Source organism: Hylobates moloch, unplaced genomic scaffold, assembly GCF_009828535.3.
Source record: "Hylobates moloch isolate HMO894 unplaced genomic scaffold, HMol_V3 SCAFFOLD_16, whole genome shotgun sequence".
Taxonomy (NCBI): Eukaryota; Metazoa; Chordata; class Mammalia; order Primates; family Hylobatidae; genus Hylobates; species Hylobates moloch.
Genome location: NW_026652291.1, coordinates 11,857,271 through 11,879,802, shown reverse-complemented (window position 1 = coordinate 11,879,802; position 22,532 = coordinate 11,857,271). Strand labels below are relative to the sequence as shown.

Sequence of the window (22,532 nt, the reverse complement as noted above, 5' to 3'; positions counted from 1 at the left end):
GTCCTGGAAGGCTGAGATTTTGCCAAATTAACTGAGGAGTTAATAGGTATAAATTACTACCTAACTCTTTGTTGCATCCTTTATACCATAATTATAATGGGTGTAACCAAGGCTTGGTTTATAATGGTTTGTAACCAAAGCTTGTCATCATTTAGTAGAATGTTTCCTTGCAGAATGAGAGATGAGAATGCCAGGGTGCTGATCTAACCCACCAGACAAAATCTTTGTTTTCAATTTAGAAATTCTAATGTTGCTTATTTTTTAAAAAAAGGACAAGAGTATTTTGAATAATCCCCAAGCCGTAAATACAGAAGAGCAAATATCTGTCTTCCTTCTCCCAAAGTCCTGAACCAAATGTGATAAGAAGGGGCAGAAGAACAAAGAGAGACAGGGTAATTTCTGACTTGAAAAATAACAGAGAAAGTCAATGTCAGGGAGCTGCTCAGATGCTGTTATTTACTAGGTTAAGAGGAGGCCAAGGGCGAAGGTATTTTTTCTTTCCATGTGAACTTTCCGCTCACCTTCATGTGGTGTTTTTCTGTTTTTAAAAGTTCATGCTTCGCTCTCTTCCTGTTTGTGTCTTCTCCCTTCCTTGTATGTTTCTCATGACATACAGCAGGGCTTATAATTTGCTATTTACAATTTTGACTATTTCATTTAAAAAGTACCTATTGCTAATATCTCAGGGTTTGGAAAATATATATTTTTTTGCACTAGCTGATTCATGAACATAACTAAATTGAGATAACAATTTAAACAAAATAACCCAGTGGTTTTGCCCTCAGTGGATTTTAGACTATAACGTTTTGTAGTTATTCTTACATGCTTATTTTACAAAGCTGGAAACTTTACAAAGGGAAACTTCCTTTATCACCGAGGATAAAACTTTGCCAACATATTAAAAAATTTGCTAAATGCAAAATTTATGTAGGCATTTGTCTTGCTGTTTCAGGATAATATTGCTTCATAGCACCGTATTTTTCTTCCCATTCCCTTAATTCTCTCAGATTACTTGGTTGTTGATGAATACAATAACTTTCACCGGACTAGGGCTCTGCCTACTAGGCCATATTGTGCCTTTAAGTTTCTTAAAGTCTGTCTGGAGCAGAAAGTTTTGTAGAAGCAGAAACAAGGGTGCTTTATCAATATCTAAGAGAGATTTTAGTGTCACTTCACTTGTGAATGAGCCACCCACTGACAGCCTTTCTTCTACTGACAGGACAACAATCTCCCGAGAATGACAACACCATCAAGGACCTGCTCCCAGAAGATGCTGGGATCGACCACCAGACAGTTCACCAGCTGATTACAGTGCTCATGAAGTTCATGGCCAAGGATGAAAGCAGCGCTGAGTCAGACATCAGCAGTGCAAAGGCCTTCAACACGGTCAAGCGACACCTATACGTCTTACTCGGCTATGACCAGCAGGAAGGTTGCTTCATGATTGCACCTCAAAAAATGCGCCTGTCAACTTGCTTTAATGCATTCATTGCAGGAATTGCCCAAGTAAGTGTAATAACAGCTTTCAGAAGTCACACCCTTATACTTTTAGTAGAAGCAAGGCATTACATACCATGTAGCCAACACTGGTTCAGCATAAAGGTTTGTACAAATTGCTTGGTATTATGCAGGAGGGGCATGTGAACATTAGTAAGAATTGGGAGCCTGGCTGAGGAATAGTGAGACAGAGTATGAGAGAGAGAGAGACTGTGTGTATGTGTGTGTGAGAGAGAGAGAGAGAGAGAGAGAGAGAAAGCTGCTAACCTTGTAGCATATGAAGAGTGTCTGTACCTTGATATGATAGTTACATAATCATTTTACTGTATTTGGTTTCTGTTTTTTTTTGAGATGGAGTCTTGCTCCTTTGCTCAGGCTGGAGTGCAGTGGCGCTATCTCAGCTCACTGCAAGCTCCGCTTCCCGGGTTCACGCCATTCTCCTGCCTCAGCATCCCAAGTAGCTGGGACTACAGGCACCCACCACCACGCCTGGCTAATTTTTTGTATTTTTAGTAGAGATGGGGTTTCATCGTGTTAGCCACGATGGTCTCAATCTCCTGACCTTGTGATCCACCCGCCTTGGCCTCCCAAAGTGCTGGGATTACAGGCGTGAGCCACCGCGCCCGGCCAGTATATTTGGTTTCTAGATCACTGTGCTTATTTTTTTTCAATTGCTAACTAAAAATACTTAAATTTGGTTTGTTAATTCTATGTTAGAAATTATAGTTTTAGTTTATATTAATTTCAATTGTATCTTACTGAAGAAATCTTTCCAGTTAGAAGGTTCTAATATTCACATGTTCTAATACTTTGTTTGGTGTAAAACAGCTAAATTTGGAGCTACGTAAGGCCTTGTTTTCTCTGTGTGTTTCAGCTACTTTCCGTTTGGTATTACACACTCAAATTTACATTTATCTATTAAAATTGCCATTTTATCAAACATTTTCATGCACAGTAAAAAAAAAAAAAAAAAAGAATTGGTAGCCTGGTATCATCAAGGGAGTGTGGGAGATTTTTTTCTTTTGTAAAATATACGTACAATTTGCCATTTTAACAGTTTTAAGTGTACAGTTCAGTGGCATTGAGTAATTTTATGTTGTGTAGCCATCACCACTGTCCATCCTCAGAACTTTTTTATCATCCTAAACTGAAACTCTGTACCCATGAAACAATAAGAGAGTATAGGCTTTTTTGTTTGTGTGGTTTTATTTTATTTATTTATTTATTTATTTATTTATTTATTTATTTATTTATTTTGAGATGGAGTCTCGCCGTGTAGCCAGGCTGGAGTGCAGTGGTGCAATCTCGGCTCACTGCAAGCTCCGTCTCCTGGGTTCAGGCCATTCTCCTGCCTCAGCCTCTGGAGTAGCTGGGATCACAGGCACCCACCACCACGCCCAGCTAATTTTTTTGTATTTTTAGTAGAGACAAGGTTTCACCATGTTGGTCAGGCTGGTCTTGAACTCCTGGCCTCAAGTGATCCACCCACCTCGGCCTCCCAAAGTGCTGGAATTACAGGCATGAGCCACCGCGTCCGGCCACTGTTTGTGTGGTTAAAAAAAAAAAAAAAAAAAAAATCCTCTTCCTTTTTTGGCTTCAGGTGGAGAGAGTTGAATTAATCATACAACTTAACTTTATGCCACACCATCATCACTGGCTTTTCCATGTGCATCTGCTACTTCTAACTGCTATATTGCATGCCATGGTGGACAGACACCATACTTTACTCATCCATTCCCTTAGTGATGGACTCATATTGCTCCCAATGCCTCACTACCCCAAACAGTTCAGTAATAAGCATCTTTGTATATGCACCGTATCAACCAATGTGAGAATTCCTCAGGGAGATGGATCCAGAAGAATTGCTGGGTCGTAGGGTAAATGTATGCCTAATTTGGTCATTGCTACAAATCTCACTCTCCAGAACAGATGCACCATTCTGCAAAGATAGAGGACTTGGGGCTAGAGAGATGCGCATATGAATTTCAGCTCCACCTCTGTTATTAGCTGCTAGGGCTTAGGCACTCTCTGCTTGCTTGCTTATTGGTAACGCAGATTTCCTTTTTTGATAGATTAAACATATTGCAAAGCACCTTGATCAATGCCTGTCTCATGGTAGGAACTCAATAGATGATTTCTGTTACTGACAATTAGCTCAAATAGATTGTAATATAATGAACAACGATAAGCAATGTGCATGTAGTCGTCCTGTGCTGATGCTGATAACTGGATGGATCACTGCTTTTTCTCAGCTGTCACTATTTCAGATACCAAACCCTTCCTCCCTCTTCTCCCCACCCTCTAAATCCACATTATGCACGTCTACTTTAGAAATATAAGCTAAAATCAAGGCCGGGCATGGTGGCTCATGCCTGTAATCCCAGCACTTTGGTAGGCCGAGGTGGGAGGATCACGAGGTCAGGAGTTCGAAACCTGCCTGGCCAATATGGTGAAACCCTGTCTCTACTAAAAATACAAAAATTAGCTGGGCATGGTGGCACGTGCCTATAGTCCCTACTACGTGGGAGGCTGAGGCAGGAGAATCACTGGAACCTAGGAGTTAGAGGTTGCAGTGAGCCAAGATTGCACCACTAAACTCTAGCCTGGGTGACAGAGCGAGACTCCATCTCAAAAAAAAAAAAAGAAATATAAGCTAAAAATTAAAAATTAAATTTTTATATGGGGTTTGTATAACTCCAGAAAACCCGTGTCAAAAATAACTTCCTAACATTTTGGCATATATTGCTTCCTCCAAATTTATACACATACATAATTCCATACTCACATATGTATGTCCGCACATTTTTACAATAATAGGTTCATATTATACATACTGATATATGTGCCACCTTTAAAAAATTTTTTTATTTCAATGGGTGTTTGGCGAACAAGTGGTGTTTGCTTACATGGTTACGTTCTTTAGTGGTGATTTCTGAGATTTTGGTGCAACCTTTTTAAGCCTAAAATTTATTATGAAGTTTATGTCATGTAAATAAATTTGTATCATATTCTGTGTAATGGCTACATAGTTTTCTGTAGTTATACAAACAGTATTTTGTTTATCTAATCCCATATTATTGAATATTGAGGTTTTCACTTTGGGGTGACTATAAACAAAGCCATGTTGAATTTTTTTATATGTACATTTTGGAACACTTGTCTGATTATTTCCTTGGGATATATTTAATGGCTGTATTAGAGGGTATGTGCTTTTTCTTTCTTTCTTTTTCCCCCGCTTTTTTTTTTTTTTTTGAGACAGGGTCTCACTCTGATAGCCCAGGCTGGAGTGCAGTGGTGTGATTATGGCTCACTGCAGCCTCGACCTCCCAGGCTCAGAGGATCCTTCCAGCTCGGCCTCCCGAGTAGCTAGGACTATAGGTGTGTGCCACCACACCGAATTAACTTATTGTATTTTTGGTAGAGACAGGGTTTCGCCATGTTGCCCGAGCTGGTCTCATACTCTTGGGTTTAAGCAATCTATCTGCCTCAGCCTCCCAAAGTGCTGGGATTGCAGGCATGAGCCACTGCACCTGGCATGTGCTTTTCCTTATTCCTGAGTATATATTGCTAAATAGTTCTCCTGAAAGATTGTATCAAGTTTGGTTGGTATAATACTTGGTTCAGATTGAACCAAGTATTGCTGATTGTCTAGGAATTCCCATTTCTGCAGGTAGTTACCAATACTAGGTTTCTTCATTGTCTAGTTTAACTCTGGTTAATAGTTGAATGGACAAAATTTTATTTTCAATAGGTACTGAAATAAACACTTAATTAGATTAAAACTATTTTCATTTACAAGTTTCAAAAATTTTTTGTGAGGTTGGACTTTTCCTCCTTCTTGCCTACTAGCCATTACTTTTAATGTTCTGTGGGATGCCTGTTAAATATTTTGCCTGTTAAAAATTTTAACCACTGGGATGGCTCAGATTTTTCCTTTTGACTTCTGAGTGTTCTTTGTAGTTTTCCATCAGTTATTAATATTTTTTCTATTTCAGGTTATGGACTATAACATTAACTTGGGAAAACACCTTCTCCCCTTAGTGGTTCAGGTGCTCAAATACTGCTCTTGTCCTCAACTCCGGCATTATTTCCAACAGCCGCCTCGTTGCTCCCTCTGGTCCCTAAAGCCTCACATCCGGCAGATGTGGTTGAAGGCCTTGCTTGTCATCCTTTACAAGGTGAGCTGGGTGGTCGCTGCCGTTTTGGATGCAATGGTCCTCTTAGAGAGCATATAGCATTAGGAGAACACCTGAGTCTTTAGTTGAAAATTTTGTAGAATAAAAGTTTGACCTTCAGAAGGAAGATCAGGATATGCAATTCCTGTTAAGAACCAAAGAGCTATTGAAATGAAAATAGAAATGGGAAGCCCTGTCAATATATGCTCTAAAAATGTTTAAAACAGAGAATGATAAATGGTAGGCTATTGATCAAGAACATCTGTTTATACTCAGTCTTGTATTTTATCTAAGTATTAATTATTATTTCAGAAAACAAAAGATACCTGAAATTGTATTCGTCCACTAAATGTTTATGCCAGATAATTTTCTTGAAAAGAAATGTAACTATGAACTGGCATGCATTGCTGTCAGTGGTTTGGTGAAGGAGGAAAGGAATGTGGTCTCTTGTAAAAATAAGGCCACCGGGGAGGGCGTGGTGGCTCACTCCTGTAATCCCAGCACTTATGGGAGGCCAAGGTGGGTGGGTTGCCTGACTCCAGGAGTTCGAGCCCAGCCTGAGCAACATGGTGAAATCCCATCTCTACAAAAAATTAGCCAAGCATGGTTGCACGTGCCTGGTCTCACCTACTTGGGAGGCTGAGGCGGGAGGATCATCTGAGCCCGGTAGGTTGAGGCTGCAGTGAGCTATGGTCACGTCACTGCACTCCAACCTGGGCGACAGAGTGAGACCCTGTCTCTAACTAAACAAATAAGGCCATGAGCAGAATTTGTTTCTACTTCTCTCTCTCTTATATATGTATTTATCCCCAAGAGATACTGCAAAAACTGTCCAGCAAGATCAGGTGGAAAAGCCTGCCCTTTAAAATAACCATTTATCTTTTTCTCCTTCGTTTCATTGGGCAGTATCCATACCGAGACTGTGATATCAGCAAGATCCTGCTGCATCTGATTCACATAACAGTCAATACACTCAATGCGCAGTATCATAGCTGCAAGCCCCATGCCACGGCAGGACCTTTGTACAGTGACAACAGTAACATAAGCAGATACAGCGAAAAAGAAAAAGGTATATATCTAAATTCCATCCCAAACCTAGCTTCAATACATCATACATTTCTGGACAATGTTTTCTTAGGAGATAGAGGAGTGTTCCCAGATATCATTCTGGAGTGAAAAAAAAATCACTTTCTTAATTTTCCAACGTTCCATGTATGTTGCTGCTTTAACTTTGAAATTGAGGATTCAAGAGGAATAATTGATATGCTTCCAAAGCCTATATCGTAAGAAATAGTATTTCGTAAAATATTTTCTGCTGTTTGAATCGGGAGCCTTTGTAAGCCTTTTCTTACGTATTAGAAGCATCTCGTTTTTGGGCTATAAAATAAGTCTTGGTTGGCACACAGTGGAGCCAGTCTTTGTAGGTCTCTAGTTTGCCCCTGATCTTTGCGGTCATAGAGTTTCAATGGAGTCTAAGTTTGCTGAAGTGCATTTTCCTAGACTTTTAATTCAATACAAAGTGATTCAAGGCAAGGGAAATGAAACATTTTTGCTGCATAGATGTAAGCTATCTCTATTATCAACACTTTTTCTATTGCTACCTTTTTCTAAAAGGAGGCAGTAGAATGCAACTTTAGCTAGAGTAAAATTGCAGCCTGTTTTCAGGTGAGACACGAAGAACCAGGGTGTCTATTTTTAGTTTTTAGTGCAAGTCACGGTTGACTAGATTTTAAATTGACATCATTTAATCTAGTCTTTGGAGAAAACCAAGTGTTCAATGACCCTTTATGAGGTTAGTAGAGTCTCTTTTAGTAGGACTGCTCTGGAGATATCTCAAAAGTATAAATTGTAGGCAGTGATCCACTGTTGTTATTGCTGAAAGTTTTGGCTACAGACGGAACTCGAGAACTAGGTTCTTTAAGTTCTGGTACCATTCAGATCCCTCCTAAACAATATCTTGTCTACCAGTTTAGGGTTTAGTCTCTGGGAAATTGGGGAGATCTGTTAAGCTATGGATGTTTTCAGTGTGGGCTTAGTGTTTGGGCCAAACCCTGATGAACCTTTCTGGATGGGAGGCACCATCCTGTGGTCTTTCAGTCTTGATTGTTCAATGCATTTTGAAAATTGTTTCAAAGTTACGTAATGCAAGTCACATAACTATTGGTTGGAAAAACTGCATTTTTCGAAGGATATTTTTCCAAAGAGGAAATAGAGAAGTAAAACAGATTATTGTATTGCATTTCCCCAGAAACATGGGAATTTGATAGGCATTCCCATCTTTGTGGAAGTTCACTGGGTTTAAAAACAAATTCATTTTGATTAACGTTTATTTTTATTTAATTAAAAAGTTTAGTATGGTTATTTCATCTAAAATTTACTGCTTCAAGTTTCATTTACTTGTAGAATTTTGTGCATTAGAATTAGAACAGGGTTGGTCCTTAAAACTTGATGCATATACTGCCCTTATGCTGAAAAAAACCTTGAATAATCATAATCGCACCTGAGCCTCATTTGTCATATAGGTAGATGTAAATACAGGCCAAACATTATGAGTTCAGTGATATTCAACTTGAATAGTAGGTTAACTCCATTTATGATGCCATTAAATGCATTTTAGTAGCCATTTCTGTTGCCACTTTGTACGTGGCTTTGGCCTTTCAAAAGGATGAAAGAAGAAAATTGTTTAGTAAACTTTATGGGTTGCAACATATCAACTCTTTCCTCATTAACATATTTTGGGGTTTATCTTGGATTTAAAAATGGCCACATGGGTATAGAAGGGAGGACGTAGAAAAAAGTTCAACAGGCACTTGAAGTGACCGGTTTGTTTATGTAGGATTAGGGATCATAAGTGTCAAAGATTCTTTCTGGGATTCATGAGGTCCATAATAGTTACACGTGGTAAACTCCTCAGAGAAGAGTCTTACTTTAATAGGAGGAAATGTTGTTTTCTGTTTTCTTTTTCCTTTGTTTACTCTTTCAGTCCATAATCATTCGTGGAGCTTTTGAGATGACAAGTGGCTTTTCTAAGCTTTTTCTGTGTGTTGCGTGTCTCATTATCAAATGTAGAGTACAGTATTTTGCATTCACACCGTATAAGGTGCATGTACTGTTAGGCTGTGTCTATGCCAGTTACCAAATCCCAGAAAGGCAGATTTTTTTTTCTTTTTTGGAAAGGCCAAGATCTACTCATTTTGTTTAATTTCCTTTTGCCAAATCAGCCTGAAAATCCACGCAAAGCAGGCAAGTCCAAGCCGTGTCACAGGCTCCTGGAAAAAGTAGCTGACATCTATGTGTCATCTGGTGTTAAGCGCACTGGAAAAGTTTCCCAAAAAGGCACTATTGGACTCTCAAGAAGCCTTTCTTTAAAAATGCTGCCAATTGTCGTGTGAAAAGTGATGGGCAATCTTGTAACAGCTTGCTCTATCCAGTAGATGGAGAATTTGATGCCTGGATGAAATACCAACCCATGGCTAGACTTGGGCTGGCGCAGAAACTACCCCAGACCTTGTTCCATAATGCTTTCATTGAAATGCTTGTGTAGACACAGCCTAAGAGAGAATAACCTCTTAAGTGTAATTTTGACTTTCTCTCCCCAATTAGAAGAAGATAGTGTTTTTGATGAATCTGATATTCATGATACACCTACTGGACCCTGCAATAAAGAGTCTCAAACTTTTTTTGCAAGATTGAAAAGAATAGGCGGCAGCAAAATGGTGAAATATCAGCCGGTTGAGATGAATGTTCAGAGAAGTATGAATTTTTTCTCTTAGTAATTTTATGCAGAAATGTTGTACTCTACCGTTTGTTTGGGGTGAAATCTTAATTTTATTATGTTACTACACATTTTAATACCGTTGATTTATATATATGTATGCACAAACAGTATATATATATACACATTTATATATATACGTGAATCGACAGATACATCATTAATGTCATGATCGTCTTTGAGAGCCATTGCTTGATTTGATTTGTTGCAAAATGTTTGCTTCTCTTCCACACGATTTGAATACAGTTTCCTAGATCTGCCTCAGCCAAAAAATGATCCCCTTTCCTATGCACAAATGAACAGAGCTGAGGAATTATCCCGAAGCCCGATTTTGGAAATCAGATCTTAAACTGCCGTTTTGGTTTCTTTCATTCGTAAATTTTCCAGTTTTTGAAATTAGAACAAACCTTACAAAAACTTGGCCAGAAAGTTCGTTTTCCCTCCTGGTGGAGCTGGGATTGTGATGATGATTTATGCCAATTGTATGCCCAAGGATGAGGGGAAAAAAATGGTGAAATCTCCAAGTAAAATAGTACTAGCTTTTTCTGTTTTGATCAGGTGAAATAGAACTGGCTGAATATAGAGAGACGGGTGCATTACAAGACAGCCTTCTCCACTGTGTGAGAGAAGAAAGCATTCCGAAAAAAAAGCTACGCTCTTTCAAACAAAAATCTCTTGATATAGGGAATGCAGACTCGCTTTTGTTTACATTAGACGAACATCGTAGGAAGTCGTGCATAGATCGGTGTGACATAGAGAAGCCTCCGACCCAAGCTGCGTATATTGCACAAAGACCAAACGACCCTGGACGTTCTAGACAGAACTCTGCTACGAGGCCTGACAATAGTGAAATCCCCGAGAACCCAGCTATGGAAGGGTTTCCAGACGCTCGAAGGCCTGTCATACCAGAGGTTAGGTTAAACTGTATGGAGACGTTCGAGGTGAAAGTTGACTCGCCGGTAAAGCCTGCTCCTAAAGAGGAGTTAGATCTGATAGATCTGTCCTCAGATTCAACCTCGGGGCCTGAAAAACACTCTATACTCTCAACCTCTGATAGCGACTCTCTTGTATTTGAGCCTCTTCCCCCTCTCAGAATAGTCGAGAGTGACGAAGAAGAGGAAACAATGAACCAAGGCAATGACAGCCCGTCTGGTAAAAATGCTGCCTCTTCTCCCTCCGTCCCCAGCCATCCCTCCGTCCTCAGCCTGAGCACAACTCCGCTTGTACAAGTAAGTGTGGAGGATTGTTCCAAAGACTTTTCTTCTAAGGACTCAGGAAATAATCAGTCAGCAGGGAACACAGACTCTGCCCTCATCACTCTGGAAGACCCTATGGATGCTGAAGGATCCTCAAAGGCAGAGGAGCTGCCAGAGTTCTCCTGCGGTAGCCCACTAACGCTGAAGCAAAAACGAGACCTCCTTCAGAAGTCGTTTGCTCTCCCTGAGATGTCACTGGATGATCACCCTGACCCGGGCACTGAAGGGGAGAAGCCTGGGGAGCTGATGCCAAGTTCAGGGGCAAAAACCGTCCTCCTCAAAGTTCCCGAAGATGGGGAGAACCCTACAGAAAGTGAGAAGCCTGATACCAGTGCAGAATCTGATACAGAACAGAATCCTGAAAGGAAGGTGGAAGAGGATGGAGCTGAGGAATCCGAATTTAAGATTCAGATTGTTCCCAGGCAGAGGAAGCAGAGGAAGATTGCTGTCAGTGCTATCCAGAGAGAGTACCTCGACATCTCCTTCAACATTCTAGACAAACTGGGAGAACAGAAAGATCCAGGTAAGTTCAACTCTCTTCTTTCTCCCAGCCTTAACTTTAAGTTTGTGCATCTTGTTTGGTAGGGTACCAACACTGAATATGCATCAGACTCAAACTCTTATAATGTCAGGGTGTGACATTATAATGGCTTTGCAATCACTCTGAATCCTTCCTGTTTACTGGACAATGTTGGATGCAGATGTGGTTCTACTGGCTCCATAAATGTTTCTGTTTTTGTTTTAAACTCTGCAGTCAATTCTTGACCACCCTTGGCAATGAGATGCGTTGGTTAATTCATATCAGGATAATCCAGGTATCATCTCAGCCTTCCTCAAACAGCAAAAGTCATTAACTTGAGCTCTTTGCTTTCTTTTTTTCTCTGCGCTGTACTAGTGAGCTATGATATAGTCCAAAGAAGGAACCAATGTGAAGGCTAAAATAAAGCAAAGAGTGCTCTAGAATGATTAAGAATTGACTGTATAATCATTTACAGGGCATACAGCTGATGGTAGATACTAACCAAATATCAGAAACCAAAAAATACCAGTTACAGCCTAGACCCTAACCCACAGTCATCACTTGGTGATGAAGTTATCACAGCCCATGGATTTCCTGCCTCAGGGCCGTTTCTTGTGTTTGCTTGGAGGCATTGTTTCTAAGAAAGATAACTTGAAAGAAATGGCAAGCAAGCGCATGATCCACCTCATCCTATAACACAGTCTTCTATAATGTTACTGCAACACTGATCAGAACCCATCTTCGTTTCTTAGTTCAGATCTTTTAAAAAAAAGTTAACGGGGCTGGGCGTAGTGGTTCATGCCTGTAATCCCGGCATTTTGGGAGGCTGAGGCGGGCGGATCACGAGATCAAGAGATCAAGACCATCCTGGCCAACATGGTGAAACGCCGTCTCTACTAAGAATACAAAAATTAGTTGGGCATGGTGGCGCATGCCTATCATCCCAGCTACTCAGGAGGCTGAGGCAGGAGAATTGCTTGAACCTGGGAGGTGGAGGTTGCAGTGAGGTGAGATCGTGTCACTGCACTCCAGCCTGGTGACAGAGTGAGACTCCGTCTAAAAAAATAAAATAAAATAAAATAAAATAAAAAAGTTAATGGGACTTTAGAAAAAATGGAATTGGCTAGAGATGATTATTTTAGTAGATATATAGACTGTGGAATGTTAAAAACTGGTGAAGGTCTTAAAGACCTCTAGCCTAGCCCCTCATATTATACAGGAAGATACCGAGGCTTAGAGGAGGTGATGCACCAGGTCACATGGCCAGACAGAAGCAGTGCCTGATTCCAGTCACATTTTCCCGCTATTCCACACAAAAGCAACTTCTAAGGGAATGCACTGGGCTTTTTTTATCTGCCCCAGGCATTTCCAGAAGTTTCTAGCTGTCCTCTAGCTCATAGGACAGAGCTGTCTACCTCAAAAACGCTTTGTAAAAATCTGTTGAATGAACATTGGCGTATTGGGAAAGGGTCATGCTCCAGCCAGGCAGGGAAAAAATGGTCCTTGTTCATAACAAGAAAGTTTAAGAAGTTAAGAAGGCTTTCAGGGAAACTGGGACACCTTTTTATTGTTTGGGGCTAGGAAAATGGCTGCATATGGAAGGAGGAGGGCATTGACCTAGAAATGATAGAGATCTATAGGGCGGGTGCATACGAAGCTGAGGTCCACGGGGTGAGTCTCTGTGATGTGTAGGTTGCATGTAGGTTCTAGCGTGCAGGTTTGTGTGTGCAACTGTGTTGGCTTCTTTATTCAGCCTTATGTTTGATTGTTCCCCAGACTACCAGGGAGGAAATTATTTGTTAACAGAACAAGGGAAAAATACATGATAGTTATAACATGTCTTTAAAATGGCATAATATTTATTTTACTGTCATCATAATTGTATGTCTCCATAGGGCTTTGCCTCCCACTGACTCTGATCTGATCTCTTCTGCCCCTCCGTGCTGGGCATGGGAAGCAGTCCCGTGTGCTCAGAGCATGACCCAGGCGTCCCCAGACTTTCCTGTCTCCATCATCAGGAGTGAGGGAGGCCCAGAAACTTGCCCCTCCAAACCCTCCCAAACGCACAGCTTTGCCCCTGCTAACTGCCAGGAGTCTAGGACTAATGTCACTGTGCACTTCACTCTGTTTATGTCTGTCCCTAGAGTGCTGGGTTATCCTTCATATCCCTCACTCAGAGCTCCACAAGGCCTTGCATACCTTCTGTTCTGAAGCTTGCTCCTTCATTACCCTGACTCCTGACACCCTTCCCCTGTGTCCTAGGAAATTCATGGTCCTTCAAGAGCAAAATCCCTCACACACATTCTCCTCTATTCCCGTTGCCTTCTGAGTCTAATGGAAGCCCAGCTCTCCCCAAAGACATTGCTTTCCCTACAGCCCATGTCACTGGACTTGGCCAGGGGCAGCATCTTCCTTGCTCCTCACTGCCCCTTTCAGACCCTTCCCTTCTTGTCTCTAGAAACCCCCTCTCTGAGCTGCATACCCTCAGACCACAGCACCCACTACTTGCATTGCTGCATCATCACGAACGCTGGCTCTTCCTCACATGTTGACAAATTTGATTCGTGGCCCTTCTTATTCTTTCCTAAATTAGTCCTGTCTTAATTCCTGTGGATTTTAATATTAGTGTAGATGACACTCCTGACACTTGGTTTCTTTGATTGCATCTTCTCCAGTGATTGTTTTTTTATCCTCCACCTTAGCTCAGCTGCTCACACCCATGGTCACATCATAGACCATATTATTTGTCAATAACTGCAACCTCTTCATGATCTCAGTTTCATATCTTTTATTCTCTGATTACCATTTCTTCTCTCCCTGGACAATTGTGTATTGATCCAAGTATTTTTTGCTGTCCCTCCCCTACTTCATGTCTTTTCTCCTTACTCAACTTAAACTCAAGGCTATCAATGTAATCCCTCCCTGCCTGCACCCTCTCGGGCTTTTCCCTTTTTAGATTTGCTTGGCTAAACACAACTCGTGTTAAATCCAACTCTCCCTCTACCAGTACCTGCACCTATCAGATGAATGTGACTGGGTGAAAACACATAATGCATTGTTCAAGAAATTAAAAGAAAATTAAGAAACGTGCTTGAATTCCTTAACATGGCCAGTGAAAGCATAGATCCAGGATTGGTCAGCAATAGCACATGGGCCAAATCTGTCCCACTGCCTGATTTTGCAAATGAAATTGTATGAAGTGCAACTACACATGCGCAAAATAAAATTTAAAAAAAGAAAAACAAAAACACATAATGTTGGCTGGTATCATTTTAAATTAATGGCCATGAACCTCGACTGGGTCCTTCAACCTGACAATCATAATGTATTTTCCTGGTCCATTCACATTTCCAGTCTCCTAAATGACTGTTTCATAGCTACTTTTCTCCTTGAACTTTCAGTAAGTCTTCCAATTGACATAATTAGAAGAACTTTCCACAGCCTCCTGCCCGCCTTCCAGCCTCTGTACCTGCACACCTGGACTTCCTGGCTGGGGCAGTAGGTTAACTGTCTGTATTCCTGTCTACACCCAGCCTTTCCACATGTGGACACGATTCTATCTCTCTCACTTACTCAAGAATATAGGCCTCTAAAATTCTCCCTTCTGTATCCTCCCTTAGTATTTTTTTTTCCTAAAGGACCCTTGATTTGAGCCTACAAACATAATCTTATTTCTCTTTCTGAAACAAACAAAAGCACTTGATCCGTGTTCTCGCAACTATTAGCCCATTTTATTCCTTTCCTTGTAGCAAAACATTTTGGAAGAGATGGAATAGAGTTGTCTCTTCCAAATTCTATTAGAGTTGTCTCTTCCAAACTCTATACTAAAACATACTAATGAATTAAAATTAAAAGAAAACAAAAACACATAATGTTTATTGGTATCATTTTAAATTTTGGTATCATTTAATTTTTCGTATCATTTTAAATGTTTTAGTATAGAGTTTGGAAGAGACAAACATTAGTATAGAGTTTGGAAGAGACAAACATTAGTATCGAGTTTGAAAGAGACAACTCTGTACTATCTCCAATTTTCTTCCATTCTGTTATTTCTAAAAGCTGTTCATAAGCCAGGCATGGTGGCACACACCTGTTGTCCCAGCTACTTGGGGGGCTGAGGCAGGAGGATCTCTTGAGCCTGGGAGTTGGAGGCTGTAGTGTGCTATGATTGCACTTGTGGATAGCCACAGCACTCCAGCCTGAACAACATGGTGATACCCTGTCTCTTAAAAAAAATCATTCCTATGAAGCTTTCATTCCTACTATTTCACCCAAAGAGCAGTTGTCAAGGTCACCAGTGTCCTTCACTGCTAAATCTGTCAGCAGTCATCCATGAGGTCTGATGCTGACATATCTGCAGTCTTTGACACCGTTGGTCACCCCGTCATTCTCTTTGGTTCCTCTCTATCTCCCTAATGACAAAGTGACTTGTGGTCTCTGTCCTTGATCCTAGTCTCTTCTCTATGAACTCTCACTCTCTCAATGGTCTCATCTGGTTTTAGCCTTTACATATTGTCTGTATGCTAAGACAACCATCAGTGACCTATTGCGGAAATAATGCTGTGTAGCAAACAGGTCAGCAGCATACAACAAGTATTTATTTAGTTCGAGAGTCTATGACTCACCTGGGGATTGGCCAAGGCTGGGTGGCTAGGCTCTGCTTCTCATGCCTGCTGACCTTGACCAGGACCTTGAAGCCTGGAAATATTCCCATGGTGATGGCAGAGCCACAAAAGAACAAGCCGTGTTGCACAGGCGCTTTCCAAGCCTCTGGCCATGTTATTCTTGCAAACATTCTGTCAGCCAAAGCAAATCACATGGCTGAACCAAAGTCAAGAGGGGAAATATACTCTTCCTCTTTAGTGGTAGAACTTTAAGGTCACATGGTGAAAGGCATGGATTCAGGGAGATATGAAGAATTGTGGCCACATCTCTCAGATATTGCATGGGACTATTTTTACTCATACGAAAATATTATCTGTTGTTTATCTGAAATTAACATTTAACTGAGCATCTTCTATTTAATCTGGCAAACTTAATCCACCTTCAAAACACATCCAGAATGTGGTACCTTCTTCTTACCTCCACTGTTTCCACTCTGGCCTGAGCCACTGACATCTCTGACCTAGATGAACTGCTAGAGCCTCCTGACTGGTCTCCCACCTTATACTTCTGTTACCTTCATGTCCTCTCAGCACAACAGCTGGAGTGATCTTTTAAAATAGGAGATTACACCATTCCCCTGCTTAAAGCCTTCCAGTGACTCCCTATTTCTTTCATAGCAAAAGCTCAAGTTCTTTAAATTCCTGCAAAGCCCTATGTGATCCTAGTCCTCGTTGGCTCTCACTGCATTCGCATTATTCTCACCACAGTACTACTTAGCCACAGTGACCCCTTGTCAGGTCTTGAACACGCCTCTCTGTATTCCTTACCTTTGGGCCTTTCCACTGATTGCTCCCTCAACCTGGAACTGCCAGATATCTGTCTGGCTCATTCTTTCCCTTGTTTTAATTCTTTGATCCAACACCAGGTTCTCTGCAAGGACTGCCCTGGGCTATGCCCCACTCTCCAGCCCCTACCTGGTATCTTGATGTCTCTCTTTCTCTTCTCTGTTTCTCTCCTACAGAGAATTGATCTTCCAACATACAATAATGTATTCACTTTTATGCATATTAATTATTGTCTGTCTCTCCCCACCAAAATGAAAGCTCCTGAAGGCAAAGATTTTGTCTGGTTTGTTCACTGATTGTATCGCAAGTGACTAATGGAGAGCTGGCAAATGTCTGATGAAGGAATGAAAGGATAGCCTGACATTTTCTGCCCATCACTATAAAAAATAGAATACAAATATTTTAAGCCAAGTGGATAGCTCTATTCAGATATTTATCTTAAATTTATACAAGTAAAAGCTTTCATAAAATGATGGAGGGCTGAGGAAAGATTGCCTCGCTAACAGAATCTTAGTACACTAGTGATTATTACCGACCTTCTTACAGTAAGACGTTTCTTTAAAATTAAAGATACACCAAGGATTTTAATAGGCATACCAAGGCCAGGCATGGTGGCTCATGCCTGTAATCCCAGCATTTTGGGAGGCCAAGGTGGGTGTATCACCTGAGGTCAGGAGTTCGAGACCAGTCTGGCCAATGTGGTAAAACCCCGTCTCTACTAAAAATACAAAAATTAGCTAGGCATGGTGGTGGGTACCTGTAATCCCAGCTACTCGGAAGGCTGAGGCAGGAGAATCACATGAACCTAGGAGATGGAGGTTGCACTGAGCTGAGTTCATGCCACTGCACTCTAGACTGGGCAATAGAGCAAGACTCCATCTCACACACACACATATACACACACACACAAATAGGCATATCAAAACTCTAAAAGTCTTAATAGTCTTTCAGAGAATCATTGAAAATTAGCTTTAAACTTTTTCACTAACATTGTTGGTGAGGTTATTAGGCGTTAGTTGTAGCCCGCATAGAATGCAGGCCAGTAAGGGTAAGAGAGATAATTATGCATGTTTTTGATTAGTAGTTTGGGGAGGATACCTAAGAGAAAAATCATAGCTGATCTTTACTATCTTAATGGCTAAAGTAATTTAACGTTAGTCATTATTTTATGCTTTATTAAGAGGGTTTGGGAAACTTTACAAGAGTTATACTTTTTTATTGTCAAGAGGTTATTAATCTGGCAACCATACCTACTTGAAAGACCTCTGAGAATCAAAAATAGATGCTTTGAAATCAGTGCTCAGAAACCTTTCTCCCAGACCCTCACCTAGGATCTGTTCTATAGTTTAGCAAGTTTAATGATCATCCAATAATAGAATGGCATTTGTTTCCTTAAATTGTATGTTTGTATGAATGTATGAGGTTTGCTCTCTGGCAAGAAAAAACAATTGGCACCATGGCAAGGATGAGACAGAAACACTATTAAGCTTAAGAACTTGAAGCCACTTAGGGTTGACATCCCTGAATTCTAGTACAGTGTAGTCATGGAAGCCCATGGTGGTAACTCCAAGCCAGCAAGATGCTCAGTATATTCACTGCGTGGTGCTGCCTAAGATGGCAACAAGTTTGGAAAGAAGCCAGTAAACTTTTCAGCAGGTTTTGAAAAATAATTTGTAGTTACCTAGAATAATACGGGACAGAGTGTTTCCCATATAATAAGACAATATTATATGCAGAAAATATTTCACTTTAAATTCAACATTTGTCAAATAGGAGAGCCAATGACAGTCTGTTTCTTGCTCAACAAATAAAATACAAAATCTGAATTAATCATGCATGTTTATTTTGGGTTGAGTACAGTCCATGCTCCTATATCACTTAAGGGTTAGTGAAGGTTATGGGCAAGGAAATAGACAATTCGATTATAGTGTGGTAAGTCTGGAGAAGGTTAAAGACAAGGTGCTCTGTAATTACATCAAAAGGGTACCTGATCCAGCATTTTTGTTTGTATATTTTTGTGGAGAGAGGTCGTAGAAGCCTCCCTAAAGGAGGAATTTTCTATATAAATTGAGATGCAAATGATGAGTAGGAAATTGTCAGACAAAGGTGGAGTACCTAGACAGGAGATAGGGATAAACTATTAAGCATATTTAGGTCATATGAAAAGAAATTCAGTACAGAAAGGTTAAGGAATTTGTTTGGGGATATGCATTGTAAGCAGCTGAGCTTTAGCTCTGTAATTTTGCTATCATTAATCTCCAGAAGGCAGATCCATAGGTGCAGAATATCACATAGAATCAGCTGTCCCTGGAACATTGTAACCAGTGTGTATGTAATTCCATGTAAGTAATTATTAGGCCCAGAAAGTGTATAAAGATTTGAATGGTTGTAGTAGGCAAGAGGGAAAAGATACAGAAAAGCTTCTTGAACTTGCTTTTAATCAGTGTCCTGAGTTTTAAATAATATTTCTGTTTGTAGATCCTTCTACTAAAGGACTTTCAACTTTGGAAATGCCACGAGAATCTTCATCTGCCCCTACATTAGAAGCAGGTGTGCCGGAAACAAGTAGCCATTCCTCAATATCAAGTAAGATTTCCTCTGCTGATTATTTCATCTGTACATTTATTTTAGAACACTGCTGCCTTGTTTTCAATTTTCCCAATCTTCGTATTGTATATATATTTTAATGTTGCATCAGCTTCCTTGGTGACAGTATGTTGTATGTTCTCAGAGACTCTGAGGTGTAGAATGACCCACTTTCATCCATATCTCTAGTGTTTGATAAATCACTATGGTTACTGACTGGCCAAGTATCCTAATTTGTTAAGGAATGATCACTGAATTCCATTATCCAATAAAATAAAAATTGTGTAACCTGAACATAAAACACGGAACGGGTTTTGGGGCACATGAAAAGCATTGTCTATGGCGGAATTTTACATGGAACACTTTTATTTAATTTGAATCACCTCCATCACTGACAAAATTTGATCTAGGTTATCGTAAAATAAATGTATGATATATCATATTCCCTAAGTCATGACTGAATTTAGCTCTTTTGGATTGGAGAGTAGAAATGGCACAACATTTTACAGGACCTGTAGGAGGCAAGTATTTTGAAACTGGCTTCTGTCACTGGGTCCTAGATTTTGTCCGTGAGAGCTTGAGTTCCACTGAAGTTCCATAAGTTGTGTCCACATGTTTCGGTGGGGTTAATTACGAGACTTTAGCATGAGACATTCTTACCAAGAATCAGAGATATGAACACAGATGCAACTTGTATAAACCTTTGTCATATGTGCTGATAAATGTTGTGTTCCATGTGGATGTTGCCTGAAAAGCTATTTAATAATTTTCATTTGACCATCTTTTGATGATCCTGAAAAAACAGATAAAGATCTTAAATACTGGACTGGTAGTTTGGAACATCATCATCTTCATTGTTCATTCATTCATGCATTCATTCATTCAGCAACTATTTACTAAGTGTCTGCTGGATGCCAGACACTGTGCTTGGCACTGGAGGTCAAAAGTGAATAAATAAAACACCACTTGTTCTCCAGGAGTTTGCAGTCATAATAGTAATTATAGCTACTATCTATCTATTTAACATCTATCATGTGCCAGGCACTGTGCCAAGTGGCTCACACACATTGTTGTCTGATCCAATTCTTACATCAACACATGCATGATAGATGTTGTTGGCCCCATTTTATAGATTAGGTAATTGAGATCCAGAGAAGCTAAATGACTTGCCTAAAGTCAAATATCTACTAAGTGATAGGGTCAGGAATTGATGCTAGGCCCTTTAGACTTACAAACCCATGTTCATTTTTAGTATACTGTACTTCCTTTAAATAATTCAAATCAGTTGTAATAAGGATTATGGAAATTCTAAGAAATAGTTTCCAAATGACAGTTATTTGCCCTTTTGGTAGCAAAGAAGAATGGCTAGTCCTGAATCTAATTATTCTTCTTTTATTACAAAAATCTGTTTGATCACATGATAAAATGCCAATTTTATGACCACATACTAAAATCATAAAAGTGTATCTTCTCCTAATTTGTATGAGTAATCTTTAATAAAAGATAGTGGGCTGGGTGTGGTGGTTCACGCCTGTAATCCCAGCACTTGGGAAGCTGAGGCAGGAGGATCACTTGAGCCCAGGAATTCGAGACCAGCCTGGGTAACATAGTGAGGCCCCAGTCTCTATAAAAAAATTAAAAATTAGCCAGGCGTGGTGGTGCGCACCTGTAGTCCCAGCTACTGGGGAAGGTAAAGTGGGAGGATCACTCGAGCATGGGAGATGGAGGCTGCAGTGAGCTGTGATCATGCCACTCCACTCCAGCCTGTGCACCCTGTCTCAAAAACAAAAACAAAAACAAGAAATAAAAAGATAGTGAATTAGAGTATAATTTGAAATAGGATTATTAGCTCAGTAGGACTCAAATGCTAGTTAAATATACCATAAAATGAATTTACAAATTACAAATGTTTCATGATCCCAAAGTCATGATTGATCTAGACTTTTGGATTTAGCTTAGCACTTCATTAGATTTCCACCTTACTCCTCCTTGCCATTAAAAGTGTGCATTCTATAGCTCTTGGTGGTGTGTTCTTGGAGGCATCATGCCTGGTACCTTATACACTGAGCTAAACATTAAGAGTTTTATTCTCAGGGAATTCTGCTGTCTTTCAAAACACCTGAGAATTGAAGAAATTATTCAATCATCAGAGGTTTAAAATTTTCCTTTGATTGAGTCTTCCAGATGCTGCTAATTTTTAAATTTGTTACATCTTCAAAAATAATTCTGCTTTTGAATTTTACTTAAAGCTGTGCTTTTCAAGTGAGTCAACATTGTAAGTTTTACCAATCGGCGACAAAAACCAGAGATGTTTAGTATTGGGATGAGCAGTCATTTCCATGAATTTGGTTAATATTGACTTTAAGACACAAGAATTCCCATCACATCCTTCCCTTTTGATCAGTTTATCAGCTGGTTATTTTGGAGCTAAACATGTTGTGACCACCATTAATCAAACAGCATGCTAGTTACATTAAAAATAATGTTATAATTGATTTCACATCACACCAAGTTGCCACCTTGGTGCCATGATTGTGAAACGTGTGTATAACATTGAAGAGTTTCCAGGGGCCATGTGGTCATCCCGGTCTCTACCATCCCTTTCTAGGGCATGTAGTTGATAGCTTCGGTTTCTGAAATTGTTCTTATAACACAGAGCATAACCACAAGTTGTCAAATATACAAGGTATTTGGGGTCATGTAGAAAAGTTGCATCCATGATGCTCTGCCTCTCTCACTGGGCTAGTTGGTAGGGATTGGTCGGACTGCTGGGAATAGGACCAGAGGCAACTGCTTTCCAACTCAGCAATCTACTGGCAAAAGTGTTTTTCATTGTTTTCTGGTTTGGAAATGCTAATAACTTGACATTTCACTGATGGGATATGTTTCAATGCTTAACTTACAGGATAAAAATGTTACCACTTTTTAAAAACAAAGATGTCTACTAGAATATACTTGTGGAATGTTGTTTGATTCACATTTTTCAAACAGTAGGCAGAGGCTCACATGGAGATTGAAAACAGCATTGACTTTGGAGTTGGTATGTTTTGGTTTTAGGACCACCTCAGTTGCTGACTGGTTCCAAGTCATATGATTTCATTTGCTTCAATTTCTCTTTCTAAAAATTGGGGTTGGTATATGTCATCCTACCCTAAAATATACACGCACACACACACACATCATGTACACACGCACACATACACAAGGACCTCATGGGGCTATGAGGAAGATGGAAATAATGTATGCACAAGCTCTGTTAAAGAAAGTTAAGCC

The 22,532-nt window shown here is 40.1% G+C and overlaps 1 protein-coding gene across 19 annotated transcripts in view; it reads left to right on the top strand.

The window, feature by feature from the left end:
* Positions 1-22,532, top strand: part of UNC79 (unc-79 homolog, NALCN channel complex subunit) — a 294,353-nt gene that overhangs the window by 191,485 nt on the left and 80,336 nt on the right. For 14 of the 19 annotated variants that reach the window (XR_009210277.1, XM_032180377.2, XM_032180374.2 and 11 more), the window contains 6 exons: positions 1,220-1,506; positions 5,493-5,675; positions 6,579-6,741; positions 9,276-9,425; positions 10,006-11,226; positions 19,152-19,259. Coding sequence is in view for 18 of the 19 variants with exons in the window: in XM_032180377.2 (XP_032036268.1) it covers positions 1,220-1,506; positions 5,493-5,675; positions 6,579-6,741; positions 9,276-9,425; positions 10,006-11,226; positions 19,152-19,259 (2,112 nt within the window). In the remaining variant the exon portion in view is untranslated. The remainder of the gene's footprint in view (positions 1-1,219; positions 1,507-5,492; positions 5,676-6,578; positions 6,742-9,275; positions 9,426-10,005; positions 11,227-19,151; positions 19,260-22,532) is intronic. The other 5 variants (XM_032180378.2, XM_032180376.2, XM_032180375.2 and 2 more) reach the window with 2 other exon arrangements.